This window comes from Rhinolophus hipposideros (genome assembly GCF_964194185.1).
Source record: "Rhinolophus hipposideros genome assembly, chromosome: 25".
Classification (NCBI taxonomy): Eukaryota; Metazoa; Chordata; class Mammalia; order Chiroptera; family Rhinolophidae; genus Rhinolophus; species Rhinolophus hipposideros.
The window spans coordinates 20,633,490-20,655,214 of record NC_138071.1 but is presented as its reverse complement, the minus strand read 5'-3'; the positions used below and the strand labels follow the sequence as shown (position 1 = coordinate 20,655,214).

At 36.9% G+C, this 21,725-nt stretch overlaps 1 protein-coding gene across 6 annotated transcripts in view; it reads right to left on the bottom strand.

Annotated features, from left to right (window-relative positions):
* IFT56 (intraflagellar transport 56) overlaps positions 1–21,725 on the bottom strand; it is a gene marked incomplete at its 3' end in the record, with an annotated part of 30,718 nt that overhangs the window by 7,544 nt on the left and 1,449 nt on the right. For 4 of the 6 annotated variants that reach the window (XM_081038021.1, XM_081038020.1, XM_081038024.1 and 1 more), the window contains exons 3-12: positions 20,679–20,771; positions 19,158–19,272; positions 17,585–17,634; positions 16,791–16,936; positions 15,677–15,848; positions 11,279–11,353; positions 6,661–6,763; positions 4,959–5,014; positions 2,265–2,318; positions 1,071–1,079 (exon numbers count right to left, since the gene is read on the bottom strand). In XM_081038021.1, coding sequence (XP_080894147.1) covers positions 1,071–1,079; positions 2,265–2,318; positions 4,959–5,014; positions 6,661–6,763; positions 11,279–11,353; positions 15,677–15,848; positions 16,791–16,936; positions 17,585–17,634; positions 19,158–19,272; positions 20,679–20,771 — 873 coding nt within the window. Of the gene's footprint in view, positions 1–1,070; positions 1,080–1,643; positions 2,319–4,958; positions 5,015–6,660; positions 6,764–11,254; positions 11,354–15,676; positions 15,849–16,790; positions 16,937–17,584; positions 17,635–19,157; positions 19,273–20,678; positions 20,772–21,725 lie in introns of those variants that run through there. The other 2 variants (XM_081038022.1, XM_081038025.1) reach the window with 2 other exon arrangements.

Below are 21,725 nucleotides of genomic sequence, written 5' to 3'. Positions count from 1 at the left end.
GTCAAATGGGGAAATAATTTGCCACGGAACCATCTGATCCAGATCCCGACCCAACCTTTTGTCTGATGTCACATTCCTATTTGAGGCGGCAGACGAATAGTACAACCCCCACTCTGCCACTGGCACTTCCAATCCTCCTTGCGCTGTTCAATCTTTTCCCCATAGCACTCATCACAGATATGCTATATAGTCTATTTATTAAGTTTTTAGTCTGTCCCACTAGACTGTATGAATGAATGAAATGGGGGAAAGGAAATGTTACTCAACAAATGTTCTGAAAGAATGTTTCGTCACAGGGGTGACAAAAAAATACTTAACAACCAGTTCAGCATGAACACTGTTCATCAGAATAGATGTGGCACAGACAACTGGTACAGACAGCCACGTCAGTTCCTAACGGCTAACTATCAGCCATTTTTATAGCCCTTCCTCAAATCTGACACCGAGTCTTGACTGATGAAATCAATACTTTAATAGAAATGAAGCCACAAAACTACTTGGGGGAAAGATAGGTGAATATTATATAGCCACGGGTGTAAGAATGTACTATTGTCTAATAAACTTGATATCCATGTAAGAAATCATTTTTGAAAGGATAAACTTTATTAAATAAGATTTAAATGTTTTTATATAGGAAAAAATACGATAGGTAAATAAAAGTCAAATGACCCATTGGGAAAAATATCTACAACATGACAAATGCTCTAATATTATCTTTATAGAGCTCTTGAAAAATCAAAAAAAGTTAATGTTTCAAATCAAAAACAGAATCAAATGTTTAAAATGCTCATGAACTAAAGAATACATTCATTCTCCTCTATTTCTATATTCCTCATCCCACTTTAGCTGAGATATTGACAAGAGCTAATTCCAATTTTCTCTCCTGTGTCTGACTTCCCATTTTATAACGGGAAACCTAACAGACGTACCCTGGACACAGAACCAAACGTCACCAGTCAATATACAACCAGCTCCAATTTTGAGTCATGCTCACAAGTACAGATTTCAGACATACCACATTCACTAGCTGATCCTCCCACCAACTGGAAGAACTGCTGGGCAATTTTTACATGATCCCTCTGAAAAACAAAGCACAGCTGATATAGAAGAATGAACTGAAAATATTTTATTTGTATTATACTTTATGGTTTTACCATATTTGTCAGGATTTAACATATAGCCTTGTTTAAAGTCCTCCCCAAACCAATATTAATTCTAATTAGCATAAGCAACTAGAAAATGATAACCTGAAACTGAATTAAAACCTACTCTGGGCCAGATCAAAAAGAAGAAAAACAAAATCCATTCCGAAATTCTATCCTAAGAGTACCTTCATTAATCACTCAGCAAATATTTATGGCTTTTTTACCACATAACGGACCATGTGGTAGGAGCTATGGTTATAACAATGGGTATTTATTAAATTCATTTATTCAACAACTCTTTTCTACCTATCTGCTATGTGAAACACTGTGAAGTGATATGGAGATAAGATCTATTTATATCCACTTTGTTTCAAAAAGAACTTAATATTCATATTTAGAATATTAGAATTCTAAATAAAAGTATTCTTATTCTTTTTAGAATATTAGATAAATAATATTTAGATGAATAACAGTTTATTTTTTTATTTTATTTTTTTTCAGTTTAATTTTAGACAGTGTTTTGGTGTGTATAAAGAGCTTTTCCAGAGAACCAATTATCCCCAGTTTGCAGGTACCAAAATTATAGCTCAGAGATGTACGATGTTAAAAAAAGAAGTCACTGGGGTGGCTGGCCGGTTAGGTCAGTTGGTTAGAGCATGGTGCTTTTGACAACAAGGTTGCTGGTTTGATCCCCACATGGGCCACTGTGAGCTGTGCCCTCCACAACTAGATTGAATTAACTACTTGACTTGGAGCTGATGGGTCCTGGAAAAACACACCTAAATAAATAAAAGTTAAAAAAAAAAAAAGATTGCCCTGACTACTCGGAGTCTTTAAAAAAAAAAGAAGTAATTGAAAATAAGAATGAAGTTGTGCAATGATTTGTTGTTGTTATTAGATATAAACACCTGAAAACTGGGAGATTTTTAGCATTAAAGCTTTTTATTGTCTTTAATATACTTTGTACAATGGAATCTGGACTGGGGGATACGGAGAAATGAGAAATTGCCAAAGAGCCTATTTGTAAGCTTACTGCTGGTTGAACTCTGACATTTGTTTTGATTGTTTCCATACACTGTAACCTTGCAGACTATAGATTACCAGAGATTTCATACTCACAGAACCCGTTTCCTGGCCAAGGGCTGCATTGACCACTCCTTTGAGGATATACTCCTGGAAATAGGGAATAACACTGATTGAAAAGGAATGTGGAGCTAAGAGATATCTTTCAAGTCAATTATTTGCATCTACTCAATACTTTATATATATTATCAAAAGCTACCTAGTGTGATTTTTCTCTGTTCTATTCCTGGTTTGAATTAAAGAATTAGGAAACTTTCATTTGGTTTCCAGTAGGTAAGTGTCCATATAACAGAACTTAACTATCTTTGTAAATTCTCAACCTTAAGCAGAAATAACGCAGTGAAAACTTCCAGGAGTTTTGTTTTATTTCAATTCAATGGAAAAGAAATTAACCATGAAATGTTTATGTTGACCATTTTTATCACCTTATCAACCACTGCCATTCTCTGTGACATCATATATATTATTTTCCCATTCCAATGATATAATAATCACCCTTTGTTAGTGATCCTTTCTTCAAAAAAAGTGTCCTCTGGTTTCCATTTGTAAGGTATTCTCTTTTGGGGTGCTAAGGACTCACTTTTATCCCTTTTTGACTTAGTTCTAGTCTTTAACATAACAGATTCCCTCCTTAGCTTTATCAATTTTTATGTGGGTGCTATTTTTATTTAAGAAGGTGCATGAAGAGAATAGCAGAAGATGCTAAAGCTTTTAATACACTTGAGAAATACACCTGTTTAGCCTTCATGCGGTCTGGAAACATTTTTCAATTAGTGTTTCATCCAATAAGTAGAATGATTACTGTGTGCTTAGTGTACACAGCATTGGGGATACAATGCAGACGCAAATCCTGACTGACTGCAAGGAGCTTAACAATCTAGTGGGAGAGAAAGACCAGTTACAGACAGTTATACTAGTGAGAGAAGTGTCTCTATCTCATCGTTGCTTTCATCAGAATTCTTTTAGGTTGGTGCAAATGTCACTGCGGTTTAAAAGGTTAAAAACAATTGCGAAAACCGCAATTACTTTTGCACCAACCTAATAGATTTCAGTATTTCCAAACCTCCACCCTTTTGATAAAATGATCACATATAAGGGAGTTCAAAAATATCAGAAAGACCAGAACATTCACATCCTTAAGTTTATTTCAAGGTATTTTGTTGTTGTTGTTGAAATTGCAAAAGGGATTTTTTTTCTTTTTCTGAAATTTCATTGCTAGTATATAGGAATGCAATGAATTTTTGTACATTGATTTTTGTATCCTGCAACTTTACTGTATGTTTATTATTTCTAATAGCTTTTTGGTGGAGTCTCTAGGGTTTTCTATATAAAGAATCATGTCATCTGCAAAAAGGGACAATTTAACTTCATTCCCAATTCAGATGCCTTTTATTTCCTTCTCTTGCCTGATTGCTCTGGCTAGGACTTCCAATACTATGCTAACAGTGGTAAGAGGGGACATTCTTGTCTTGTTCTTGATCTTATAGGAAAAGCTTTCAGTTTTTCACCATTAAGTATAATATTAGTTGAAGATTTGTTGTACATGGCCTTTATTATGCTGACGTATTTTCCTTCCATACCCATTTTATTAAATGTTTTAATCATAAATGGATGTTGTATCTTGTCAAATGCTTTTTCTGCATCTATTGATATGATCACATGATTTTTATCCTTTATTTTGTTTATGTACCACATTGATCAATTTGCGTATGATGAACTATCCTTGTGCTCCTGGAATGAACCCCACTTGATTGTGATTATAATCTGTTTAATGTTATGTTTGATTTCCTAGTATTTTGTTTTGGATATCTGCATCTATATTCATCAGAGATATTGGTCTGTAGTTTTCTTTTTTTGTGTTATCCTTACCAGATTTTGGTATCAGGGCAATGTAGGACTCATAAAATGAGTGTGGAAGTATTGCCTCTTCAATTTATTGGAAGATTTTGAGAAGGACAATTTACAGTTTGAGAAGGATAATTTAAATTATCTTTGAATGTTTGGTAGAATTCACTAGTGAAGCCACCTGGTCCTGGACTTTTGCTTTTGGGAAGGTTTTGGATGACTGATTCAATTTCCTTACTGTTGATTGATCTACTTAGATAGATGATTGGATAAAGAAGATCAGGTACATTTATACAATGAAATATTACTCAGCCATAAGAAAAGATGAAATATTGCCATTTGCAACAACATGGATGGGTCTGAGATTATCATGCCAAGTGAAGTTAAGTCAGGCAGAAAAAGTCGAGAACCATATAACTTCACTTATACGTTGGATATAAAACTAAAAGCAACAAACAAATAAGACGAACAAACACTCACAGACCATAGACAACAGTTTAGTGGTTACCAGAGGTTAAGTGGGTAGAAGGGAAGGTAGTAGCAGGTAAAGGGGGTCCAATACATGGTGACAGAAGGAGATTTGACTTTGGGTGGTAAACATGCAATGAAATATATAGATGTGTTATTATAGAATTGTACACTTGAAACATATATAATTGTATTAACCAATGTTATCCCAATAAATTTTAAAATAGTAATAATTTTAAAAGACCAGAACATTCATTCTTTAATCAAAAATCTCACATAGTATTTCTAGATCAACATATATGGACCTTCCTGGGATTCCACAAGCAAGAATCTTCTCTAATATGCCTTCCAGTTACTGTTCTAAAGTTCCATTTTCAATAGAACTTGGTTAGTAAAAGATAACACATTCTCAATTACCTGAGGAGTAGTGGGTTCCACATCCTTAATTAAGTTATAGGCTTCGTGCACATCATCTGAAATATAAGAAATAAGTAGCTGTACTAGTCTGTATTTCAGCAAACTCTTCTGAAACGGCCCCCAAAAACGTACGATCCTTCAGTACTCAAACATTCATGAGATATATGATCCATTTTATCGGTCTTCTAACATTCTATCAAGTTCAATGTTGAGTAGTTATCCTAAAGATAACCAAATATCCTTAGGAAACCCATATTAAACCATGAAGTACCTAAAAAAATGTTCAAGCTAAGAATATGGACTGGGTATTATATACCAGTGGTATTATAGTTATCTAAGAAAAACAACCATTTTTTAAAAAGAGATACAAAGTACATAGGAGTAAAATGACATGAAGTCTGGGATTTGCTTTAAAACATTTCAGCGGGGGGGGGGGTGATGAGGGTAAAGGGGATCAAATATATGGTGATGGAAGGAGAACTGACTCTGGGTGGTGAACACACAATGGGATTTATAGATGATGTAATACAGAATTGTACACCTGAAATCTATGTAAATTTACTAACAATTGTCACCCCAATAAATTTAATAAATAAATAAATAAATAAATAAATAAAAACATTTCAGTGGGGCCGGCCCGGTGGCGCAGGCAGTTAGAGCTCCATGCTCCTAACTCCGAAGGCTGCCGGTTCGATTCCCACATGGGCCAGTGGGCTCTCAGCCACAACAACAACAAAAAAACATTTCAGCAACGAAAAAGGGAGAGAGAGGACAGATGAAAAAAGATTGTCAGTATCTTGAAAACTGGTGAATCTGCGATGAATATTTGGGTGTTCATTTTGGGTGTTCATACTAGCTACTTTTGTGTATGTTTGAAAATGTTTATAATAAAAACTAATTTACAAAATATGTAAGATGTTCTTTGAATTCTTGCCCCAAAGTATATTTCTTTGTGCATATATTTGTTTGTGCTTACATAGAGAGAACTGTTTGCAAGTTCATGTTCTTACGCTAATGAACACATTTTCCTCAGAATATGTTGTCCGGTTGGTTCCGACCACGCACCTACAAGGCCCACACTGCTAGTGCGAGGTCCATGACAGAGGGCTACCACCGACGCGTGGATGCCACTACCCTGTACTCGTCACTGTTAGATGAAAGACTGCTTTAGGCCTGTGTCCAGCAATGTTATGCTTACCTAGGGGCAAGAAATATCATAATTCTCTTTGAATCATAACATTTCTCATAAGAAACCAGGGGTACAAAGAAACAGAAAGGCAGACAATTAGAGCAAAGAAAAAAACAGTTCGTCAGTTCGTAATAAAACAAAAAAAGACTTGCGAAGATAGGGATAGACACTCTACATAGGGGAACACTAGAAAAAGAAGGACCTCCAAGGGAGGAGAAGGAAAAACAAGGGAAACACTGAAACAGAATGGTAGAGAACAAAGGAGAGAAAAACAAGCAGAAAATAGAAAAACAGAATAAGGGAGAAGGTCAGAAGCAACAGAGGAAGAAAGAGCGGCTAAAGAGTCAAGGCACAACAAATAAGCACCAGTGAATTTGCCTTGTCCTATGAACCTGTTGCGAATATATTGTTGGGAAGTATTATGGATTTTAGAAGTTAAGCAAATAGTTCAATGAGAGATTAAATAGTCTAAAGTAAATCACTATGAACAAGAACAAGACAAAGTTTTCTTACCTTGACGAAGGTAGTAAATCACTAAGTTTAGCCTGGCTTCCGGAATGACATCAACCAGGGGAGGCAAAACCTGCAAAGCCCCTTCACCTCCTCGGAAAACAACCTCGAGACAGAGAAATTGAGTTATCATGGCAATACGTACAAATACATTTACTGGTGGAAATGCTTCTGGAGCTGCCACGTATAACTGGGTACATGACATCCAACTAAAATAGCTCTGGGAATCACTGAACTCCTGAGAACTCTTATCATTCACTGAATGTATTATTGCCTAACTATTGTCTGTGCTTCTTACCGTCTCTCTTCCTTTCCCTACCCTTTGACTTTGATCCTTCTATTTATATATTTCATTTTTTTACCCTATCTAAAACCTACCTCCACTATCAGTGTTTATACCTTTACCTTCCTTTATTTTCACTCATAACACTTATCATTTCATGTATTTTTATCTGTTTATCTATTATACTTACATGCATATAAACTCCATATTGACAAGGAACTCTACATTTACCACGCAGTCCCGGCCCCCAAAACTGTAATTAATACAGTCAGCAATCCTTTCTTTGAAAGGATGAATATATTTTTGAAGCTCTCTATATACACATGACCCTGACATCATTGAAAAAAAGCCATTATCTAAATTATAGTAAGTGTAAGAAAATAGACGTAAAAACTGCAGAAAACTCTTAAACTACTCAATAATTAATGAAACTCTTTTCTAGACAGATAGTCTACATCAAAACCCCCGTGAAGGAATTTATATAACCTTTCTGAGCTTGTTTCGTCATCTCTAAATGGCATTAGGAATGTCTACCTTTCAGGGTTATTATGAAGACTAAACGAGTTAAAGTGGGCTAAATGTGCAGCACATAGTAGGGAACATTTCATTTAATTAATTCAGTAAATATTGACTAGCACCTACCATATGCCTGGTATTGTAATAAGCACTGGGGTTACAGTGGGAACAAGTCACTCCCGTCTCTCTATACAGGCTACATTCAAGTGGGGAGAGACCTTCAGAAAGCAAACATGTAAGTATGTTGTCATATGATAATAAATGTTATAGAGAAGAGCTAAAACAAAAACACTATCTGTGAAAGGACAGTTTTGTGCACTCTTGTGTTCCCAGAGCCTAGCACAGTATCGGCCACATCGCAAGCTGTTTCTTAAGTAAATACGTAGAAATCAAGACCGTTAGGCATGAAATACCTGATCGCTTTTTTCTACCTCAGAATATCTATTTGGTCATCTTTTTTGGTTCCTTCCTATCTGAGATGTTCCCTGCTTTGGCCAAGATGAATTCTTTCACCTGTCTTCTTGAACTCATGAATTCTAACTTCATCTGGACCTTGTTCCTCCATTAATTAATCATTCTATCATCATTAGCCCTGGTTCTACTTCTCAACTTTAAACATACACAAGGGTTTGCTCTCTCGAAAACTCTTCCACTTAATGCCATTGTTCCCTCTGGGTAGCGCCCTATCTCTCTCCTTTCTTTCCATGCCACACTTCAAAAATGTGTGGCTTCCTACTTCAAAAGTGTGTGGCTTCCTGCTTCAACGTTTTTCTCATCCTTAACCTCCCAGAAAACTGGATTCTGTTCTGAGAACACCAGTAAAATTTATTCTTGCAAGTCACAAATTAACCCCTTTAGCCAAATTCAATGGACTTTTAGGTCCTCTTGCTCTGTGATTTGTCTGCAGGTTTGACCGTGATGGCCACAGCATGTCAACAGTGGCAGTATTTACTACATGCTTACAGTCTGCTAAGTACTGTGGGAGGCACTTCCCACAGATTACCTCCGTAGGAAAAGGAAAAACTTTCCCCTTATCCTTTCAGTTATTCTGGTTTGTCAAATAATTCAAATAACATACAGCAGATTAATAGGAGAAAATCAAATTTTAATAGGTGTGCATGGGAATTCACATAAGCATGACAATTCTAAAGACATGAGGCATATATATCATTTTGCACTAAGAAGGGGTAGGCAATTCACAGGTAGTTGAGGAAAAGCAAACATTTGGTAAACAAATGCTTGCAGAGCCACCCAGAAACAATGGGACACAAAGGGGAGTCTAGCAAACAGACTTTTGTTTGGGCCCTCCCTGTCTACCACACTTAATTCATATGTGCTAAGGTGAATATGCAGGTTCCCTTCTGAAGCAGGTTTTTCTATCTGCATCTCTTTAGGCAGGTAAGGGGGAGGTAAAAAGCTCTGAGTTCATTGGGCTTTGTTTTTAGCTCCAAATAAACTGCATACCAGGGTGGCACATTATGGACTCCCACACCGCATTTAATCCTCACAGGAACATAAGGCAGGTACTGTAATTTCCCCTATTTTATATATGAGAACACAGACTCAGCAAGATTAAGTGACTTACTCAAAGTTACAAAGCTAGTACATAGCTTGATTTTGACCTCAAGTCTAACTGCAAAAGTTGATGCTCATAAGAACTATTTATATTGTTCAATATTTTTCAGGTTTTGTTTTAAACTTTAAAAGTAATAGGTGTTCATTGGCAAAAACCCCTTACATACAGTATTATAGAAGCAAAAAGGAACGTTTCCATATGCTCACTTCTCTCTTTAATCCCACTCTCCAAGGATAATATCTATGTACTAGCTGATATGCTTCTCCCCGTCATTTATACATAGAGTGGTTCTTTACTCTGGCTGTATATTACATCCTCCGGGGAAGCTTTTGAGGAACATATTGAGAGCTGGGCCCCAGCCCCACCATTAAATAAAAATCTCTTGGGGGTGTGGGGTGGACTCCATGCATCATTATTTTTAAAAACCTCCCAGGTGATTAAAATGTGAAGTTGTAAATAACATTACATTACCTAGGTGCTCTTTCTTGCCTGCTTTTTCTTGTCTTATTTGCTTATATACCTTCTGCCAGCCCCGTAAATACAGATGCTCTCTTGGAACCATATTTTTTCCCTGTGTTTAATTCTTTCCTCTGCATTTAGTTGTCAGGACTTTGGCAACCACCTCTCTTATGAAAACTAAACCTATTTTCCAGTTTTGATCTCTCTCGAAGCTTAATATACAGACTACTATCTCTAACACGTCAGTCTCCACAAAAATTCATCTGGCTTTAATTTATAAACTAGATGAGAAATCAAAAGATTAGCAGCAGAAGCGCATGATAGAAACTATCCAAAGAAAACAGTATCTGTGAAGGAGGCCTGAATTAGAGAAGGAATAGAATAAATATAAGACATTGCCAAGAAAAGATTAATATGATTAAATGAGTGAGCAGATATCAGAAATAAAGGCAGGGGACAGGGCCTAAAACAACTATGGTTTTTAACATGCATACTGGGAGAACCGGTGCTAAAGAAAGAAACAGAGAAACCAGAAAGAAAAGTATGTATTATTAGTGCCATTTTTGGACGAGGAATCTGAAACTCAGCAGTATTACATACATTTGGCCCCTGTCCCCAGGTGTCCGAGTTGAAAGCTGCTCTGCATCCAGCATATTGCATGGTCAACAGAATCACATTGAATCCGAGCCTGGATTTTTTAGCAAAGGCCATCAGAACCCAGCCCCAAACCTCACGACCCCTTTACTATTTCACTAAGTACAACTGCGCTTTACTCTATGCCCAATACAAACTGTCTGTCTAGTAAGCTTAATCTGCTCACAACCGTTCACACGTGTCATCCCAGTTCTAAACTCAGCCATCCTTCAAAGATGAGCTCAACTTTTACCTTCACCAGAAAATGCTTCCCATTTATTCTAACCCAAAATGATACACTCCTTTGTCTTTGTCAACAAACCAAACACTTGGCTCTGCACTGCCTTGCACTTCTTTCTAAATGTTTTTATGTATGAGGGGGAACAGAGTTTGCCATCCCAAATATGCCTTTTTGGGAATTTTCATTATTTTACGCCAGTTACTTTTAAGAAACAAAAGACTCAAGAAGAGCCTTTTACCTCCCCCTTACCTGGCTAATGGAATTTAGATAGAAAAACCTGCTCCAGGAAGGGAGCTATTAATATCATCATAGATTAACTGTATTTTTATGTGACCTAAGTGCAGCAGACAGGGAGGAACATTGCAGGCTATTTGGGAGACTCCCCTCACTGTCCCATTGTTTCTGGGTGGCCCTGCTAGAATTGGTTACCAAACGTTTGCTCCTTCTCACCTACCTGTGAATCGCTCGCCTCCCCTTTGAAGTCCAAACCACCATTCCCTTTTCTCCTTAGCTCAAGATGGCTTGTAAACCTCAACTGCCAGATTCGTCCTCAGGACCCGTATTCTTGAGGCCCTTGTATGTATACAGGTAATAAATTTGGTTATTTTCTCTTTTAATCTGTCTCATGTCAATTTGATTATTAGACCAGCCAGAAGAATTTAGAAAGGATGAAGCAAAATTACTTTTCCTCCCCGACATAAGTACCACTGTCCTCCCAATATCCTCCAAAGGATTTCTTTGATAAAAGGACCTGATATTTTAAACTCGGTGTCTCTCCTCAGGAGCAAGGAGGAGTTCCCCTACAGTAGAGAAATATTTGCTGAGATATTTCCCTTCATTCGTCTTTCTAACTGCTGAGATGTACCAAATAGGGCAGGACTCAAGTCAGTCAAGATGGGAAACTATTATTTACCAGATTGTGTCTGATGAGTTCTTTAGCAAATTCAAAGGAAGAAGAGGCACTGTCCATCAAGCTTTTCAGTTCTGCCTGAAATTGAAAAAGGAACGGCTTATGAAAATGATAAGTGTGTAGTTTTTTCACCACATATTTGCACAATGAGTTATAGTTTACAAAGAATTTAACAGGCTATTTCATTTGTTCCCCAGGACTCTATGAAATAGTCAATGTAATTATCATTATCCTCATTTTACATTGAGAATATTGAGGCTTATAAAAGTCAAGTGACTTGAAACTTACAGCAAGTAAGCAGCAAGCTTGAAACTGGTGAACCCTAGTCTAAAGACTCCTAGAATTAGTCTTTGTTTAAGGGCCAAAGATAATAAGGGAGCTAAACTTTTGACAACTGAAGTTGATTCTTAAATCAAACCATTCCACCTATATCCTGAATTCTCATAGGACCACCTTCCTGCTCAATTGCCGTTTATATACATAACTCAATTAAAATGCCTTCTGCCCTCTATTGTTATTTATTAATATTACACCTATTAGATCTGTCTGTATTCTCCTCCCCTTAAAACACATGGTCCTTTCCAGTGTTTTCACTAACACCCTAGACTCAGTTACCTTCCTCAGCTTTCTGCTATTCCTACCTTGCCAATCTATAATTTTGAGTAATCCTCCCCTCTTCCTTTTTCTACTTTCATCAGTGGGTAGTTGAGCTTTTCTGGATAAAATAATTAAGTTCTCGATTGTTCTCATTACTACCAGCTTGTTCTCCCTGCTCTCAGATGGGAGTGCACGTTTACTCAGCAATCCTTTCATTAATCTCTTCTCTTGATCACAGCAGCCGGTCCAAAATGTTGAGTAATATTTGGCTCGATCCGCAGTTTTCAAACTTTTAAATCTCAGGATTCCTTTGATAATCTTAACAATTATTAAGAAAACCAAAGAGCTTTTGTTTATGTGGGTTAAAGCCATCAATATTTATGGTGTTAGAAACTAAAACAGAAAATTTTAAGTATTCAATCAAAACAAAAAAGACCCTACTATACACTAACATAACATGTTTTATTTTTTTAAATAGCTGTATTTGCCAAGACAAAAATTTTGTGGGAAGAGAGTGGTACTGTTTTCACATTTTTGCAAGTCTCTTTAATGTCTGGCTTAGCAGCAGACAGCAAGATAGGTATATCTGAAACTGCAGTTGATCTATTTCGAAATCATGTTGTCTCTGGAAAACTTCATTGCACACTTGAGAAAATGAAAGTGAAAAGACACAATCTTTTATATTATGAGGATCGTTTCAATCTCAGGCAGGGCCGGTAGGAACTAAGGGTGAGGCAAGCAAGGTGCCTAGGGCACAGCATTTAAAGCAGCACTCATTCACATCTGCTCAGCGGTACAAGTGCACACCCTTCAATTGTGCACCCAGGCAGCTTGCTTGCCTCATACTAGTGCCGGGCCTGCCTCATAGACCCCATGAAATGGAGTCCCAGATGACACTTTGAGACCCCCTGGCTTAGGTGATTCCAATCAGTGTTCCCACTAAAAACAAATGAAAATAGACAGGTTATTAAAAGCTAGAAATGATTAAGCTTAGCGAAGAAGGCCTGTCGAAGATCAAGATAGGCCAAAAGCTATGTCTCTAGTTAGCCAAGAAACTGCCACAGCCGTTCAACCTTCAGCACCGACCACCTGATCAGTCAGTAGCCATCAACTTCAAGGCAAGACCCTCCACCAGCAAACAAATTATGACTCGCTGAAAGTTCAGATGATGTTACTACACACTAAACAGACTACAGTGTAGCATAAACATAACTTTCATATGCACTGGAAAACCAAAAAATTCATGTGACATGCTTTATTGTGATATAAGCTTTACAGTGATACATGCTTAATTGCAGTATAAACTGATCTGGAACCGAACCCACAACATCCCCAGGTATGCCTGTATAAACGTTTCCAGAAAATTGTAACATATGGTACCCTCTCCATTCACTTAATGAGGCCAGTATAACCTTTGTACCCAGACCTGACGGGACCTGTACCAATAAAAAAATGAAACTGTAGACTAATCAAATTGATTTGTATTGATGCAAATATCTTAAATAGTATATTAGCTAGCTGAACCTTGTGAGAATTTATTATAAAGCTGCAGCAATTAAGGCAGTATGAAATTGAGAGCAGGAAAAGACAAAAAACAGAATAGAATAGAGGATTTTGCACTCAGCCAGACCAGGGTTTGAGACCTGAATTTGCCACTTGTTGGGCAAGTTATTCAAAGCACATTAAGAATTAATCAATCATTACATATTATTACAGAATGCCATTGGTGTTTGTGGAAAGAATGAACCATATAGTACAGAACCCATTATACAAGTTACTAGAGGAACGCCTGATTGTATGTGCTTTAATAAAATTATCATAAGTAAACACAAACTACATCCCATTGCTACCCAACAAAAGAGTTTCTTAGGGTACATCTCACATAGTTATCTACTGCTGGAGTACATCATAAAATCAATGCGTAAACTGCACTGACACAATTTCAAATGAGAAAGCATGCTTTTTGGGGAGGAGGAGCAGTTTGAGGATCTGACTTGGATAGCACTAGACCTACAGAATACTGATTAGCCATGCTACTCATCCCAGACCATGGAAAGAACATGTGCAGATAAAATATAAACATTTCAGAGACTGGACCTTATACCAAAATTGGCAAAGTCCCCAAGAGTAACTCAAAGTACAAAGGCAAGAATATATATTCTTTATTTGTTCTTACCAAGGACGAAAACTTCAAAGAGATCAAATTACAAACCCAGTTTACTATTAAACCGCTGATGCAGGAAACTAGCCAATTAGGCAGACCCAAGGGACTTTTTAGTTGAAATGAATATACACAACAATGTATTGTATATAATATATAAATGGGCTGTTCGATTGTATACTGAGCAATTTAATTGGTGGGCATTTCTTTTGCCACAACTGACCACCTTTCTCAACATAAGCCATTAAACGTGAACCTGCGCTTATGCTAAAGCCATGTGCTCTCCACCCTGCCCTGTCTCCCACCAACGACTAAACACTGTTTCACTCAGGAGTTGAATCTCTGTCAGCATGAAGCGTGTTAATAGGGCTCCTTACTATTTAGTTTTCACAATACATTTTGCTGTGATATAGTTCATTTGCTAGCTTCAGTTTCTTTCTTTCCTCCTCCTCCTCTGGGGTGACAGGATGCCATCTGGAACTGTTTTTTGGGCAGGAGTAGAATTTTTAAACTTTGACACATAGAGAAATTTTACATTTAAATTTTGGTGACTTCTGACATCAACTAAAGTAATGGCCAAGGAACTAATTTCCAAACATGGCCCCCTATAGGGTTAACCTAAAAACCATCTCTGTATAAAGTATATACATCTATATATAAAGTATATATCTGTGTGTGTGTGCGTGTGTATATATATGTGTGTGTGTACGTATACATACACATATTTATCTGAATTTGTATAGTATAGAATATGCTCTCTCTATATCTATTTATATCTATATCTATATGTGTGTATGCGTGTATATATATATGTATATATATAAAATCTTAAATAAAAAAGGGGTCATATTGTATGGACTCCTGTATGCTCTCAGTTTCCCATAAAAAGAGCAATAATAGAATTTATCCATAGGATTATCAGGAAAACTAAACAGTGAATATAAAGTGTTCTGCACAGTGCCTGTAATTAGCTAATTTCTATGTATTTATAAAATATCTATCACTATGCTTCTTGGGGTAACCTGAGCAGAGACACTAATGTGTACCAAGCAGAGAAAGACATTTCAGGGAGTGAGAATGGTGTCTGCACAGCTATGGTGGTAGGAGAAAGGTGTACGGGACAAATTCAGTGGCCAGACTAGTGAGGACAAGACTAGAGGCAGGGAAAGAACGGAAATAAGAGATGAGGACTAGAGCAGTGCAAAGGAGAAAGGGGGTGGAAAGATATCCAGGACACAGAACTGATAGGAACTGGTGAATGATTAGATGGGCGTGGAGGAGTGAAGGATATCCTAGGTTCCGACGTGACCTACGCACTGCTCACATCGAATCACAAAGCCTCAAACATACTTTAGAGGAAGAAGTGGAAATGTTTGGTTTTAATGTATGTGAGTTAAGGCATCTAGGTAAAGATCATCCATAATATATTAGGCACACACAGAGAATTCAGAAGTCGACATTCTTTTTAGACTGTCTGTTAAGTGTAAATACTTATATCCTTCGGTTCTTACTGAAGTACACTGGCTATAACAAAGGGGTATTATTAATCAAAAGTTATAGGTAATAGTTTCATGAAAAATCCAGGAAGTACAGGGTAATTCAAACTAGAATTAAGAAAGTTAAAAATAAATTTCTATCACTACCTCAGCTGCTTTGCCGTTGTAAAGGCGAAAATGATTACAGGCCTTAAGATTGAGTGCGATGGTACTATCAGGAATTTGCTGGAGGTAGACAGCCAGAACTTCTTGAGACACATCATAATAATCCAGCTTGTAGTAACATAGGGCCACATAAACATTGAGGGCAAGGTACTCCCTGGGAGATGGAAGAATTAAGGTTAACAGTTTTAAGTCTACTTCACAGAAATGTTGTCAAACCACAAAGACTTTTTTAATGGCTCAAATGAACAGCATGGCAAATAGGACATGAATTTGTCTTTTGAAGAAAGAAGGCAAGATATAATCAGTGCAATCATTTTCTTTTTGTATTGTCATATTGGGAGTTTTGATATAAGTAGAATAAAAGATGACACCAGAGAAGAAAGGGAAAAAATTCAGCTCCTACCTGCTCATGTTTACAAATGAACATATGCAGTAACTGAGCACAGATGTAAATAAGCACACACCATAGAGAGGATGGACAGGCTAGTCAAGTAGACTCAATGAGTGAAAGTGGGAATGAGTGGGAGACTGTGAAGGTAAAGCAAAAGAAGGGAGAAGGGAGGTGGGTGAGATATCTTTGGAACGTGGGAGAGAGGCCACTGTGGTCAGTGACAAAGTTGGAATGTTAATTTTTCAGAATTGTTTGTTTCTAATTTTGTCAGCAAGTTACCCACGATGTAACTATAACACTGAAATTGATACATCTAGACCATGCATTTTTCAATAGGCGCAACATCACCACCAAAGGGCCAAAAATTGGTTCTTGTAAGGAGGTGGGAAATGGTACTACTCATTTTATGTATAGAACATAGATACATATATAGTACATAAACAGATATCCAGTATATCTATTGTGATAAAATTTCATGAGAGGACAATTAGGAAAAAGAAAAGCCTAAAAAGGCTCCTTGGAAGGGTGATAATTAAATAAAGGTGGCTAACCCTTGACCTAGACAATAAGAAGTTATGGACCTCACCAGATTATTAGCTAAGCAGATTTGAATACATGGTTTAGATTAAAAGGACACTATGTCCTCATTAGTTACAGAAGAAACTAACACAATGAGATTTCGAGTGGGCATAAGAGGACACAGACCTGTTATCTAGCAGTATTCGCTTGTAAATATCAATAGCTTCTTGGTAGTGAGATCGCATGTAGTGAATGGAAGCCAAACTGAGTTGATCTTCTGTGATATCCTGAAGATTCTGATGAAAGTTCATCAACTTCTTCTCATCATTAAACTAAAATTGTGAGAAAGCGAAATACATGTAAAGCTTCACATTAGAATAGCCAGAGAAATCAACACTGATGTTATCGAGATTTTAACTCCTCCTTCTTCAGACATTTTATGTCTAGGTTCTCCCTGCTTCCCTTCACCTTCTTGCTTTCTTCTCCTGTGTCTCTTCTTCAGAGAAAGAATGGAAAAAACCTCTGGAGGCACAGGTTTGACAATGGAAAGCCTTTAAGTCACAGCTCATATTAATTACTCGACCCCCCATTTCCTCTTACCTTCTTTTTCTTTTCTATTTATTTCTTTGTGTTTTCGCCCTTTCCTGTTTTCCTACGTCTCTTTATCATTTTTATATTCTGTTTATAAGAGAGACTTTTAAAATATAAGGACACAGAAAGGTAGAAAGTAAAAGGATGGAAAGAGATATAATAGGCAAACAGTAACCCCCAAGCAGCTGGTGTAGCTATACAAATATGACAACACAGACTAGATGTAAAAAAGAATTTTTACACATCAAGACAGACATTTCATAATGATGTTTCAGTCCACTAGATGGACATAACAAGAATTTACAGTTAATTATTTTTCACCATGGTTGGTAACAAGAAGGCAAAAAAAAAAATTAAAAACAACAAGTGTGAAATGAGAATGCAGATACCTTGTGAGCCAAGTGAAAGAGGAGGCGGTTTTGAAGTCGGCTTTTTGGAGCTGGAAAAAGAAAAAAAAATCCAAGCTACTTATTAAAGAACTCACTTTTCTGTGGCACTTAGTCCCACACAGGAATGAGATGAGACTCCTATGAATCTTCCCAAACCCTTACCTACCTGTTCCTGATATGTCTCTGCTATGTAGTATATACCATGCCAGGCTGGTCTCCAACTGCAGGAGCAGCAACTGCATCACGAACCGGAAGAAAAATGTTCCACGGTTCTGTTCTTCCCCACCACTTGTTCTACCTGATTCGATTATGATGACCCCCAGCACAGCACTCCACACACACAGCCCACCACTGTGTCGTTCACTGAACCCAAGACTGGGCATACACAGGTAGGGTCATCTCGATACGTGTAGGAACCCACTCTCATTCAGTTGTGCTTCCCAGTCTTCGTTGTCAAATCCTTCTGGAATCTCCTTTGCCACAATTACTATATTGCCATAGTTTCTGAATAACTTAGCCCAGCCTCTACTCCACAGATCTTCCAGCATGATTCTCTGCCACAGTCAAACAAGTAGCCAAGCAAAAAGGTGAACACCTTTCAAGTTCAAATCCCCTTTGCACTCTGGGAGAATCTTCCTAGTTCTGGACACCCAATCCGATGTCTCTTTACAGCAAAAAGTCATACGTCAATGTATGAAAAAGAGAAAATATATATGAAAAGAGAGAAAACTACCTTGGTCACCTATGTGACTAACACTGTTCTAGGCACAGATCAAGTCTAGAAACATGAGATAAAATAACTTAAAGGCCCCTCTAACTAAATTAGGAAAAACTGTATTAGTACATATGAAACAATTTGGGTACAAATCAAGAAAGGCTTTGAGTTCCACATTTCCCATGAATTTGAGCAGGAATTCTTTCCAAATATGTATATGTCAGTTACTTCGCTAAAAATTCTACCCTGAAATATACTCTTCCTTAACAAATTTCCTAACAGACATTCCCTTGCCTACGTTCTGTATATTTCTTTGAATTTAATGTGATTCATACTCTAATTATTCCCATATTTCCCTTTGCCCTCCTCTTATTGGCAGATTTGAGTCTAGTTCTCCTAAGATGATTGTCATGAGAAGGAAAACAAAAGTAAAGAAGTACGGATTCTTCAACCTGAAATTACTTCTCACTCAGCAGCACGAAAAGCAGCTCTGAAATCCACATCCATGCACCTGAACGGCCCCCAACTCCTGTCAGCTCCTAGCATATCATGAATATGCTCCCAGGATGTTGCCTAAGAAAGATATCTAGCCCTTTTTCTTCTCTCATTCTTGTACCTTTCCTCTGCAGCTTCTGCGGAGCTGGGGTGGGGTGGGGGGAGCAGCACAGAGATAAACTCTTCCTTTAAACATAAATTTGCTCAAATCCAATATTATTCGATGCGTAAAGCTATGCTTTAGCTTTGTAATATCACTTGCCTTATCCTCAACAGAAAAAGGAGTTAAATATTAAGTTTTTAAATCTCCAAAATGACTTCCTATTAGTAACGGATACCAGCTATTAAAAGGGCCCATTTTACCTTTAAATCCAGCAGCTTCCGCTTGTTTATACATTCCCAGAAAAAAGTAGGTACAGGCTAGGTTCACCCAGACTTCAGGATTGCAATTTTCCTCTTTTGTCGCACTTTCATATTCCTGAAATATATATTAAACAGTGATGTCATTTTAGCAGTAAAGCAATTGATGGACCATCCTTCTACTATGGAATAGGACTTCTTACTGAGACTGGCAAGTTCCTATTTGGGGAATCCTACGCGCTCAACGATTCTATACCCGAATACTTAAATACCGAAGTGAAAGCTCAATCCTACCCATGCAGGGCTAGTTCCATATAATATTACACATATGTTTTTTTTCTCCTTTTAACACTGATTTGGGCTAACAAACTACAGAAATGAAAAGTGACTAAAATATTTTACTTTTGCTAACTTAAAAAGACACGCAAAAGATACCTTATAAAAATGCATAGGTTCAGTGAACTTAAAATCTGATAACCTTACTACACTACAAATTTGCTTTCATTCTAATTGATCTCTGGCTTTGTTTATTTGGCTTTACATTTTAAAAAGGTATTTATTTTCCTGCCAAAGACTCCTTCTGAAATTCACTTTGTCGACGACACTTTCCATATACTCTTACTATTTACCAGTCTTTACCAGATGCCTTTGTTTCTTTTTCTTACAGTTGGGTTACTCTCCTTTCTTCTGTATCTTTCACAAATACTACCAGCCTCTATTCTGTCCTTTTCACATTTTCCTTTTCCTTCACTGATTTTGTTTATTTTGTTCTTCATCTCACACCCTCATTTCCTGATCTTGGAAACTTTCATTTTAGTTATGCAGGCTTTTTAAATATCCTCAGATTACATTTTGGGAGTAAGAATATGTGGGAAATGTTTAAACAATTTCATTTATGAATTAAAAATTGCTTGACATGAGGCATTTATAATTTTATCTACATTCATAATCCTACAGGTTGTTCATTAGATAGGAAGGGTTTACAATGACCAAGAAAAACAACTTCCAAAACTATACTTGTAAAAATATAAAGACAATATAATCTATCCATCTCACAGAGCTGGTGCTACACTGGCCTGGAGGCTAAAAATAACAAAACAAAATAAAAATTAAGTTCTTTTGAGAAATGACTCATGAAAATTTTTCTATCAAATGGATTATTTTCCCTCTCCTGAAGACTTACTTACGAAATATTAATGTTATCTCATTAGCTTATATCTAAAAATAAACAAAATATATACTGGTATGTATATATATATATATAGATGTATATATATAAATATATACACACATATACTTGAACATATATAGAAGATTTCTGAAACAACACATCAAAAAAGAGCTAATGGTTGCCTCCATTGACAAAGAAGTAGAATTGGGAACAGCAGATAGGGTGGGTTTTTTTTCATTCTACTTTGTTCCCTTCTATATTGTTTGAATTTTATTATGATCATCTACTATTATAATACAAAGCTTAATAACATTTTCAGAGCCCTTCTGTTATAATTTTTTTAAAAAACTAACCTTCAAAGCTCTCTTGTAGTCACCCAGGTGAAAAGCACAGTATCCAATCCACAAATTAGTATCCTCTTCTTGTTCCCCAACATTACGTTTGAACTTCAGGTTAAAATTTCATGAAAAGAAATCATGCAAAACTTTTAAAAGTAAGCCTTCTGTTTTAAAAATTGCTTCATTAAGTTACTGATGAATATTAAAAAATCACAAGTAATATAAGCAAGTCACAACCCAGTTTAATTAAACCTATACCTATAGAACTCAGCACAGTTACCTTCCAATTCTTACAGAAATTTATATTTTCAAACATTTCACATTTATTTTTCTGTATTTACTGACACCTCACCCCAGAAAAGTACTTAAGCACTATCTTCATAACAATTCTGGGTGATATGTAAGGAACATAAGAATTATGTGAAATATTTAGTCCCAAATAACTGAAGGTTGGAGACATTAAGCAATAAACTCAAGGCCACACAACCAGTAAGTGGGTGGTAGGGACTTAATGTTTGACTCCAAAGCCCATGTTCTCACCCTCCATGCAGTAAACTGCATTCAACCTCACACTTCAAACCTGTCCCATTAGTACACACATCTATTTACTCACAGATTATAACTGATTTGGATAAGCTTCCAAATCATTCAACTCCCCACTTTAAAGATGAGAAGGCTGATACAAAAAAATTAAACAATGTGCTCAATACCAGAGCACTAAGAAGAGAAGTAGGACTACCCATGGAAGACTGAGAAAAATATATAAAGCGAATTAAAACAATTACTGTTGATAGATTATGAGTAAGATGTCTGAGTAGTGCTTTGGAGAAATGATTGTGGTGCAACATAACCCGGCTGGCTGTCAAACCCCAACTCCTCATTCTTTGGTGTACCCCACCCCCGCCCCCCGCCTTCATCCTGCTATAGCAGGTGCTTCCCACAAAGAGTTTCTCAAAGTGCAGTGTCTTTGCATCATCTACACAAGAAACGTTTAGGCCACTCACCTAAAAGGCAGGTTCCTGAGCACCACTGAAGACTGATTCCATAAAGAATCAGAACCCC